This window comes from Rhinolophus hipposideros (genome assembly GCF_964194185.1).
Source record: "Rhinolophus hipposideros genome assembly, chromosome: 14".
NCBI classification, from domain to species: Eukaryota; Metazoa; Chordata; class Mammalia; order Chiroptera; family Rhinolophidae; genus Rhinolophus; species Rhinolophus hipposideros.
The window spans coordinates 54,891,448-54,903,018 of NC_138060.1; the positions used below are offsets into that span (position 1 = coordinate 54,891,448).

At 41.0% G+C, this 11,571-nt stretch overlaps 1 protein-coding gene across 4 annotated transcripts in view; it reads left to right on the top strand.

Moving 5' to 3' along the window:
* The window catches only part of WDR48 (WD repeat domain 48), a 45,061-nt gene that overhangs the window by 31,259 nt on the left and 2,231 nt on the right, over positions 1 to 11,571 (top strand). For 2 of the 4 annotated variants that reach the window (XM_081071892.1, XM_081071890.1), the window contains 8 exons: positions 2,620 to 2,727; positions 3,098 to 3,194; positions 3,691 to 3,786; positions 5,989 to 6,094; positions 7,044 to 7,131; positions 7,803 to 7,838; positions 9,476 to 9,552; positions 11,130 to 11,322. In XM_081071892.1, the coding sequence (XP_080928018.1) occupies positions 2,620 to 2,727; positions 3,098 to 3,194; positions 3,691 to 3,786; positions 5,989 to 6,094; positions 7,044 to 7,131; positions 7,803 to 7,838; positions 9,476 to 9,552; positions 11,130 to 11,322 (801 nt within the window). The remainder of the gene's footprint in view (positions 1 to 2,619; positions 2,728 to 3,097; positions 3,195 to 3,690; positions 3,787 to 5,988; positions 6,095 to 7,043; positions 7,132 to 7,802; positions 7,839 to 9,475; positions 9,553 to 11,129; positions 11,323 to 11,571) is intronic. The other 2 variants (XM_081071893.1, XM_081071891.1) reach the window with 1 other exon arrangement.

Below are 11,571 nucleotides of genomic sequence, written 5' to 3' on the forward strand. Positions count from 1 at the left end.
GATCTAACAAAATCTAATCGGGCCAGCTCTTCTTTGTGGGTTGACTTACTGATTTTGTGTCTATGGGTCTGATGTCTTCTTGGTCTAATTAGCCGAAGCCTTAGTAGAGTCCCGCTATCTGAATGGGAGGTAGTTCTACTTAGCTGGGACACTGAGCTGGCATGTACCGTAACTGGCATTTTTGTGTCCCTGGCAGCTTCCCATACTCAGACACTAGTTCTTGAAGATTCCAGAGCAAGTGAGTGGGCGTAATGAACATAACATTACACAAAAAGGAAGTCGGGAAGAGTTAGGAACAGAGGCTCAAAGCTGGGCAGAGCTGCGCTCTAATCTTGGCTCTGCCGGCTACTAGCCTAGGGATCTTCAGAACATGCTGAACCTCTTGAAGCCTCTGTCTCTTCCGAAAATGTGCTTGTACCTATTTCCTGGTGATACTAAGGGGATGTTCAAGAAGTATTTTTAGTGGCTGGCACATGGTAATTGTTAGGACTGGCTGTTGCACTACTGGAGGGGAAATATCAGATATTCATCTGGACTAGGGTGGAACAAGGAGGATGGGAAAAAAAGAGAATGATTAGAAAGATATTTAGGCCTGTACATAAGAGTGGTGCTTGAATCAAAGGGCGTGTGAAGGAAAGGAAGGAGCAGAGGTGAATCGCAGGTTTCTGGAGAAAACAGTTTGGTGAGTGGAAGTGATATAGGGAATACAAGAGGGAAAGTGAGTTGTTAGAGGAAAGACACATGCTGACGAAGACAGTGAATCTGAGTTCAGTGGGGTATCTGTAGAGGTGTGTGCTGGGCAGACAGCTCCATAGCTAATGCCCAGATGAAAGAGTTGGGCTGGGTTCACCAGTCACCAGCTTGTGGATTGTAAAGTCATGGAAAATGTCAGCGTTTCCAAGGGACACATCTCTACTGAGAAGAAGAAACTTGGCTGTCGCCCTTTCAGGAATTGTTAGAAAAAGAGGAAGCCACATAGGTGTATAATAAAAGGGAATAAGAAAACAAGAGTCGGTGGCAGCTTAAGAACTAGTGAGGCATTTCAGAAAGGAGCGTGTGGTCAGCGGCATTGGCCAACTGAGAGTTCGTGGGAAATCTGGAGTGGAATGTGCACGTTTTAACCAGTGAAGAGGATGGCGTCTGGGGCGAGCAGTCTCCAGGGAGTCCCAAGGGCAAAAGCCAGACGGGGTGGGTTGAGTGGTGATTGGGAGGTGAAGAAATGGAATGTGAGTGGAGAGCTCTTTGGTGAAATTTGAGTTCGGTGAGGTGGACAGAAAGACGCAGTAGCTGGAGAGCTATCAGGGATGAGCGGCTCAAGGGAAGGTTTTGTTTCGGCGTTCAGGAATTTTTCAGGTGGGAGAAATTTGAATGTGGTTCACTGCTCCTGGGAAGAAGCCAGTAAAGACAGGAGAGGATCGATAAAGAGCCAAGGTCCCCAAGAAGCGAGATGTGAGGAAATTCAGAGCACAGCAAGAAGGGCCACCTTTTTCCGTGCACCAGGAGAATGGTAGCAGAAAGTTAAGGGAATTCTGTCAAGACTTTTCTTTTTGAGGAGTAGAGCTCAGAGCCATGTGCTGAGGGTAGTGAGGGAGGTACCAAGGTCAAAGACAGGACGAGAGTAGAGACAGGTGTGGAGAAATGACTGGAAGCAGAAGCCATCCCGGGTAGCAGTAATGATCCAGTTGAAGTTGGAGATCATACATTTATAGCAGGAATGTTGTCAAGGGTTTGAGAGGCCAACATGTCCTTTGTGTTGTCCAGTATGAAAGCAAGAACTCAAGATGGACTGCAAGGCATTGAACTAGAGCTCAAGTCCATAGTGAGGGAGAATGACCCCAGCTTGCTAGTAGCAGTGAGGAAAGCGGGTAGTTTACTGTCGCTAAATGACATGCCTCAGAGGAAAAGGAGTTTTCACATAGAGATGATGGATAATGGTCTGTCTGTGCCAATAAGGAGCAGTGGGATGTAGGAGAAGAAGCAGAGTCACCCTTTGAGAAGACGACGGGAGAACTGGGACCCTGAGGAAAGAGGCAGGTTGCTGTTAGGATGAAGAGGTGGAAAGAACATTCTGTGATATGCTTCAGGATTGAGATGAGTTGATCGGGATTGAAATGCTCCATAGCATCAGAGGAAGTTCAGGGCATGCTTTTGGGGAGCCCATATATTTAGGGATCGAGAGAGAATAAGGAAGGATGAGAATGGTCAAGAAAGAGAAACTACAAATTGTATCACAGCTGTTATCAGAAGGTAGCTTCAGAGATCTTTTAAAGTTATTTAATAACTTAATAACTGTTATTTGTTCCTTGAAGATTTCTTTGCTTCATTTGACATTGCTTCCAGGTGAGTGTGGTAGTATATTATATCAATATCAGCAAAATTAAATTACAGCTTCCAAAAAGAATATTTTGTGGGTTTCTTAAATTCAAGTTTTTAATAGTTATTTAAAGGAAAAAAGCTGTAAGATAAAAATATTTGGCTACATTCTTTTTGAAATATATTTGAGACTCCAGTTTATTTAGACAAATGTGCAAATGTATAAAATTTTGAAGAGCTAAGTCAGAATCCAGTTAATTTGCCGCTTAATTTTGATAATTGTCATACTTTCTTTTTGATGTATAGGCGTGTAAAGTTGAAGATCTGGGCAAAGTGGATTTTGAAGATGAAATTAAGAAAAGATTTAAGATGGTGTATGTGCCAAATTGGTTCTCAGTAGACTTAAAAACAGGGGTAAGGTAGCAATTGATAATTTGTGCAATTTGGGATAGTTGAAGTTCTCTAATATAGCTATATAGCTACAAATTAAGTATTATTAGTTACAGTCCTATGTTTTTAAGTGTGAAAGGAAAAAAAATGCGTGTTTATACTTGAAAAATGCAGTTTAAATGCCTTTGGTATCCCAGTAAATAGTAGATGCATTGAATCCCGTGAAGCACATTTTGTTTCTGAATCTGTGTCTTAGCACTTTAGTTAAATAGTACAAATAAGTGAAGGTTTAGAGATTTATTTGGAATATATTCCAGTGGAATGCCACTAAGATTTTTATTTATTTATTTATTTATTTATTTATTTATTTATTTATTTATTTATTTATTGACAGATGTTGACTATTACTTTGGATGAGAGTGACTGTTTTGCTGCTTGGGTTTCTGCAAAAGATGCTGGCTTCAGCAGCCCAGATGGGTCCGATCCAAAACGTGAGTTTGTGTCCTTCTCTTCCTTCTTGCGAAAGAGGTGGGTCTGTGCTGTGTTCTGCTGCTACGTGCTCATCTTTGTAAGAGTTTGTTCTGTGTTATTGATCTCTTTGGTCAGCATTCTCCTAAGAATGTAGCATGTAGAAATACCTGATGTGTACAAATAACAGTTTTAGTGGCTTTATATGGAACTAGCCTTTTAATGAACGCAACTCCTGTTTATGTTTGTTCGTTTTTAAAGAATGGCTCTATCTGAATAACCCAACAGGATATCTGTTTGCTCTATAATATCATTGCTTTAAACATTTTAAGATAAAATTTTAATAGATTTGGCAAAATCTCTAAAGTCTTATATTTAAACATCATTAGCATTGGATTGAGAATTTAACATCCAGAATGTGTGAAACTTATAATTTTGTATTTCTTTCCTTCTATTTTAGGTAAAAACTGCCAACTCTCTTTTCCATTAATTTTCTTTTTAATCAACTCTTTTTTTCAGTGAACTTAGGAGGACTTTTACTCCAGGCCCTCCTAGAATATTGGCCTCGAACACATGTGAATCCAATGGATGAAGAAGAAAATGAAGTAAACCATGGTTCGTGCTTTTATATCAAGATAATTGATTTAAAATTACTCAGAAGGGAAAGAGACTCGTTTAAGAACCATTTTAAGAATTTGCTGAATTGTGACATAGTATTTGTAGTGTGCTCAAGTCATTGCCCTCCCTTGCACATCTCCAAGGAAGAACGTCCATTCAGTCTTAACTGGAATTCAAGGAGCTTTCAGTCAGTGAAACTGCTCAAGATAGAATAAACCTTATATTGTCCAATGACCTTTGTCCTTAAAAGTAGGCAGCTTAGCAGTCTTATTCCAAAGATATTTCTCAGAGTATCCATGGATATACTTGATTTACCTCCAAAGCTTGTTAATTAGGTGCATCAGAAAGCCAGGTTTGTCCTATGTAGTCATGATACTTCGTGTTGGCCTGAAATGTTGCTGTTACCTACTCTGATGATCTACCTGATTTGGGCTCTGAATGTTTCCAAAAAATCAAATTCCAACTGAGAAATGTCAGGGAAAGTGAACAAGTATGTCTAAAGAATTAATGTCACTGAGGACATCCCAAAGCTGTGTGTGCCATAGGCAGTGACAGCAGCTTTCTCTGGGCAGCAGAGGAGAATGTGTTTTGAATGTATGAGTTTGGCTCGGTTTGATTACAGAAAAGAGAAAAAGTTTGACAGCTCGTGTGTAACTTGCAGCTGGTTGAAGAGGCCTTGTGTTCTACCTGCTCACTGGGGGCTCACTCTGCTTAAGAGTCTGAGTGCTCGGAAGATTCTGATGAAGATTTGCACACGCCTGGTGGTCAGCAGCGATGACGGCCTCCTGCCAGAGACTTCGTCCTGGCGGATTGATTCATCTGTAATGATTTTTGTCATCTCTTTTGCAAGGATGACATGCTTCCCTGGAAGCCAGTCTTCTGTTGTCCCTGTCGGAGAGAGGACACTAACCCCACACTTGGCGGCTTCTCTTTTATGTCACCTGGCCCACTTTGCTTCCCATCATAATTGTACAGTGAACTGTGAGCCAGAGAAACTCAATAGAAAGATCTCTCCATAGAGAGTTGAGAATGCTGGGTTCTGCTGTGGGCTCTGCCGTTAAGTGGCTCTATAGCTGTGGGTATGTCATTTCCTGTTCGTGGCTTGTCCTCTACCTATAACATGACAGACAGGATGCCTCAGAGGCCCAAGTAGATGATAAAGATTAAGTAATCAAGAAACAGTGCCATAGTCAGCACCCCTTGGATCAAGGCTTTAGTTGGGGGACTCAAGAAAGTGACAGGAAACCCCAAATCATCCTAAAATCAAATGGTCACAGTAAAGGCAATAAAGGGCCCACCCATCTCCCCAGCCAGAGCTCAGCTCATTGCACACTCTTACCTGTCTGATAATCTGCACCTGCTCCATGCTCACTGGATACGTAAGAGTTGCTTAGATTATACTTGTTGAGCAGCTCAAGTATTCAGAGGCCTGCAGTGAGTTGTAGGTGGGGGTAATGAAGATAAATGGCCTTGGACCCTATCCTCCAGGGCCTGACATTCTGGTAGAACAGAGAGCTGTTTACATAAAGCATGAGATCAGCGACCAGTGCTGGATTCTGTAAGAGGTTAGGAAAGTGCTGTGGGATTTCAGAGGCTGAGATGGCTTGCAGATTCATGAGGAAAGGGTTTATGGACAAGTTGGCATTTGAGTGGGGGTCAACTGCCCTTTGGTCAAAAGATCACAAAGAAAGTGAAATGAAATCTGTAGAGAACAATAAAAGTGGAATTATGACCTCTTTGGGGATTTTATTTTTCATTGATAGCTCTGCCATTAGTTACTGAAATATAAACATAATTTTTTTTTTCTGGCCCAAGAAATTTTTCTGAGCTTGGTGTTCTACTTAAAAAAAAAAAAAAAAAAAAAAGCAGATCGCCATTTATAAACAGGGTGTCCTAGGCTTCTCTGTGGCTCAAGTCGATGGCTTTGTTTTTGTTTCAAATCTCAATCATTAATCTGTTCTAGTAAAAACCTCCAAAATGCAGTCATTTCTCATGAGGTACATCACAAGTTGTCATATTTCTTTTTTTTAGGAATTTAACTTTGGTTCGTTTTTTTGCCTTTATTTCTGACTCTGGCTGACTTATAAGACTTTTGACTTTAAAAATCTTACAGTGTTTGAAGCCTGTGTAAACACAATGTTTAGAATCTGTGTTCTTAGCACTATCTCTGCATCTGACATCATCTGCATCTTTTCCCAGTAAATGGGGAGCAGGAGAACCGCGTACAGAAGGGAAACGGCTATTTCCAAGTGCCCCCCCACACCCCTGTGATCTTCGGTGAAGCTGGAGGTCGTACACTGTTCAGGTATGGGTAAGGAGGGCTGGAGGCCCTGCCTGCGAAAGCACTCCATTTGCTAAGAAGCATTGATTCAGGCAGATGTTATAAATTGTTTACTACTAATATCTGGGGGTATCAGGGATTTGGGAGCTTTTCCATCTCCATAAGATAGTTAAGTGTCTGGTACTATTAGACCAAATTCTAACTGAGAACTGAGCCTCTAGTGTTAAAATGAGGTCGCTCCTTTGCCTCGAAGCAGCTTCTCTAGTGGTTTCTGCAGGAAACTCTCACTTTCTCTCACCCAGCATGACTGCTGGGGTCAGGGAACAGATGGCATCACCAGAAGTCCCTGCCCGCAGGACAGCATCAGAGTAGGTAACTTCCATCAAGCTGGGTCAGGCAGGACGGACTGGGCTGTTCCTGGGAACTGTTGTGCCCACTCCGGCCCCACCTGCGGTGTGCGGCAGCCCTTCTGGAGGCTCTGCAGGGAAGAAGCAGACTGGCTTTACCTCCGGAGCCAGCAAGGCCCTAGGGGTGTTGTGGGGAGAGCTCACTAGAGTTCCGTAGAGCCCCGCAAGGAAAATGCTTGTCTCGCCCTGGAGCCCAGACTTCTCTTCCTTTATGGTGCTTTCCTGAGAGTGTGGTTACCAAAAATACCCTGACTCTTGTTATGTGTGGAGGTCTGTGCCGTGCGCTGTAGCCCTGGCAGGGGACCTTTGCTGAGTGCTCAGCCTACACCCGGTTTCCTTTCATCACCCAATGACTCAGCGAGGCAGCCCCAGCGGATGCCTGGCCTTGGAATCTGGGACCTGAGTCTAGGGCCTGCTGTCCCTCTGAGCTGAGTGAGTCACTGTATGTCCTCAGCTAAGTGGGGGTTTTCCTAAATTACCTGTGTAAGGGTCCCTCTGTCTAATGTTTGTAACAGTGATTTTGTCATCTGTGCTTGTGTCACTTACTACCTGATGGATGTGTGCAGGCTGCTCTGCCGAGATTCCGGAGGTGAGACTGAGTCGATGCTTCTCAATGAGACGGTGCCACAATGGGTAATTGACATCACTGTGGATGTAAGTGTCCTTCACTCCCACTTTGCCCTTTTATTTTTTCCAAATCGTGAAGGAAATTTAGAACCACTTTAGATTGTGTAACTTGAAACTTTAATAAAAGCTAGGCTGCCAAGTGGAATCCTCTCCTGCTTCCCTGAAGTTCCAAAGTTGCAGAAGTAGTGTTGATAATTATTTGTTTATCTATTTACATCTTTGTGGGTTTTTTCATTATAAAATAATATATGCTTATTAAAGAAAATAAATGAATAAAGTGAAACTCCTATCCATTTCTCAATCACTCCTTCTCTTCCATTCACTCCCTATCCTTCTCCCCAGAAGTAATACTGTTAATAGTTCAGTGCCTAGTCTTTAGTACTTTTTTCTATGCATACATAAGCATGTATTATCTGTACGTGCATATATATTTCATTTTATTTTGTACAAGATCTATTACACATACTGTTCTGCAACTTGGTTTTTTTTCACTTAGAAATATATCTTGAGCATCTTTTCATGTCTCCACATATGGATTATTCCTTTTTAATGACTGTATAGTATTCCAGTGTATAAATATACCATAATTTATTTAACCAGTCCCCTATTAATGGACAATTAGGTTGTTTCCAATGTTTTCTATTACAAACAATGTTTCAGTGAACATCCTTGTACATATATCTTTGTGTACTTTTTAGGATAAATTCCTAGAAGTGGAATTGCTGGATCAAAGGGTATGCACATTTTAAATTTTGATAGATATTGCCAAATTGCCCTCCACAAAGGCTGTGCCAGTTTACACTGTCACCAACAGTGTATGAGTGCCCGTTTCCCCAGACCCTTACCAACGCTGGATACTTTTAATCTTTGCTAAAAGATAGGCAAATATTATCTCATTGTTTTAATATGTTGTTGGTTTTTTTTAATTGTAGTGAGGGTAAGCATCTTTTCATATTGGCCATTTGTATTTCTCCTGTGAATTGCCTGTTTATATTCTTTACTCATTTCTCTATTGGGGTATTTGTCTTTCTTACTAATTTGTAGGAGTTTTTCACATTGAATATTAACCCTTTGCTTATTATCTGTGCCTCAATTGAAATTTTACTTCGTTCGTGGTGTCTTTTGTCAGGCAGAAAGTTTTACTTTTTATATAACCTGATTGAATTGTTATGGCTCTGAGTTTCATGTCTTGCTTAGGTATGTCCCACTCCAGAGTAGCAAAAATGTTCTTCTGCATTCTCCTCTAGTGTGTTTATGATACTTGCTTATGTCTAGATCTTGAATCAGTTAGAATTTATTCTGTTTGATGTGAAATAGGATGCTAACTTTCTACAAATGGATAGCCAATGTGCCAACACAGGTTTTGAATAATGCATTTGCTACTAATTTGAAATGCTGTCTTTATCATAAACTAAATTTCTGTATACACATGGGTCTGTTTCTAGACTCTTTTATGTGTTGTTGACCTATTTTGTATATTCCTAAAGCCGTAGGAAAAGAGATTTAATCTCTAGAACCTTCAGAAAATGTGTTTTCTGTCCCAGATACACTACCTCCAAGAACTTAAAGCCAGTGTGACACCTGATGGATATTCTATGGTCTTCTCTAAGTCCGAGCTCCCCATAAACTACTACTTCCTTTGTGTGTGACACTCACCTGGGATGCATTGCTGACTTTAGGCCTGTGGCTTATTCCTGAGAGGAGACATCCAGACAGGATATGACATGGAGGCTCGGAGGGGATTAATACCCAGAGAAAAGATGACCAGTTAATTTTATCCTTCATCTAAGTATGTTGTTTACTTCATGGTAGACGCCTAGGTGGTTGGCTGAAATTTGCACTCTTGTTTCAAACCTCAGACTTCACTCTGATGTCACAGGGAAAGAAAGTGGGAGGACCTGATTGGCCTTTCAGCTGGATGATGGGCCACACCAGCGTAGAGTGTATGGTTTTGCTCCAAGGTGAATGTTGTGGGTTTCTCTCAAGACACTTAATTTTTTGTTTGGGCCGTTAGGTATCAGCCCTAATATTTGAATGTAGAATTGAGATTTTGGTGTGTGTGGCTTAAATAATTAAAAATAAAATTTGTTTCCCTTTAATACCGTAAATTGTTATTTGAAAAGAGCCATGCTTGCAAATTCATATTGCCACTGATATTACGTATTATCTTTTATCACAAAACTAAATGTTATACCTTTCTGATACATTTTATCTAAGGCTGACTTAGATAATTTGATAGCTTACTATAAATTTCATTGAAGGTGACCATTAACTGTAAAACAACTGTTAATTTGTAAATCATGTTTTCCTATTATATCATTTTAATTTATCAGCTAGTAGAAACTATTATACTTTTTTTTACATATTTCAGAAAAATATGCCCAAATTCAACAAAATTCCTTTCTACCTCCAACCTCATGCATCTTCAGGAGCAAAAACCTTAAAAAAGTAAGTATAGCATCATGTGATGCTTTGATCTAATTGATTATTAGAGAGGTTTTTTATACCTTATGATTGCTTTTATAGCTAAGGAGGTACTAGATCTAGTACTTACAGGAAGTACTAGTTTTATAATATTGAAAGTTTATCTAATTTAACCATTTACCAAGTGTCTACTGTGTGGTAGGCTACAGATGTTCAAAAATAAATAAGACGTGGACCTTTGTCTCTTGCCATAATTCATAGTTTAGAATACAACTCTGTGTATAATAACTGCTTTTGTAGACATTTAGGGAATGATGAAAGTACAGGAAAAAAATGAATTTTCGGCTAGAGTTTTCCAGAAAGGCGTCCCAGAGGCGTGGAATTTGAGCTAGACATGTAAGGATGGATAGAACTTCAAAAGAGAGATTCCAGGTCCAGGAAATGGTTTGATCAGGAGTGTGGAAGTAAGAGCACGCACAAAATACTGGAAATTAGCAAGGACCTATATAGCCACAGCATTGGATGTAGGAGTGGTGGGAAAATACTAGGAGAGAAGGCGGAAAAGAAATGAAGAAGTTTCATGTATATCCTAGCAAATAAAATCAATAAGACTTTAAAACCTTTTGTTAGGGAAATTTCCAAAGATACATGAAAAAAGAGAATAGGAGAGTGAGCCCCAATTATTCCATCAGCTTCAGTAATTTGCAGTACATTGCTAAAGATTTGCTTTACACACACACACACACACACACACACACACACACGTACACATCCTATATGTCACTTCAACTTGCTTTAATGACCCTAAGCTCAAGCTGGCTTTCAGAGTTTGAGCCTGAGCTATTTGGCTTGACCCTTATTAACTGACGTCAGAAATGTAGGAAAAATAGGTTTGGGGGTGAGAAAGTGGATGAATCTAGTTGTGGACATGCAGACTTTGAGATGCCTGTGGAACACCATCTGGAGATACCCAGCTAGCTGTTGTGTTTGTGGGTTTGGAGTTTAGGAAGGAGGTGAGACTCCAGGTCTCAGCTGTGGGGAAGAACGGCCTGGGAGAAACGGGCGGCGAGAGCGTGGCACCTGGTAAGCCCGTGGGTGCTGCCCTCCCTTCCAGGAGCACTTAGTTTGCCCGTGCTCTGGCAGCGGCTTTAAGGGAGTAAAACTGAGGAAGCTATTCTTCATGTAAGGTTTTTGTTGTTGTTGTTTTTTTTAATTTATTGGGGTGACAATTGTTAGTGAAATTACACAGATTTCAGGTGTACAATTCTGTATTACATCATCTATAAATCCCACTGTGTGTTCACCACGCAGTCAGTTCTCCTTCCATCACCATATATTTGATCCCCCTTACCCTCATCTCCCTCCCCCCACCCCATGTAAGTTTTAAGAACATGTATTTAATTAGATACACATAATCCGTGTCCTCAAAGGACACTATAGAAAATGTTGACAATCCTAAAAAACGGATCAAAAGACAGTGACTAAAAGCTTTTATCGGTTTATGTTTCTGTGGTATGTTTTCATCTTTATCAAATGTTAACACCAAAGAATAGGGATACTATCCAGTGATTTCCTGATGTCACAATCTGCCCTTTTTACAGAGATAGGCTCTCTGCTAGTGACATGCTCCAAGTCCGGAAAGTAATGGAACATGTTTATGAGAAAATCATCAACTTGGATAACGAGTCTCAAACCACCAGCTCTTCTAATAATGAGAAACCAGGAGAGCAGGAAAAAGAAGAGGATATTGCGGTGTTGGCAGAGGAGAAAATTGAACTTTTGTGCCAGGACCAGGTAAGTGGAGTTGTGGACCACAGCCGCGTTTTCCTAGGGCTGGTGCTCAGGAAGTTACCTGACGTGCTGTGGTTACGGTTCCCAAGTCTGTTGCTTTGGGGCTTCTGCTTTGAGAGAGACTCGAGGAACACTGGGTCTGTCCCACCTACTCATGAGGCCCCTAGCAAGAAAGACACAGGGTCCTCTGGCTTGCAGAGCAGCGTCTGCTGCGTGGAGGTTTGAAGAGGTGGTGGGTGGAGCAGTTTTCAG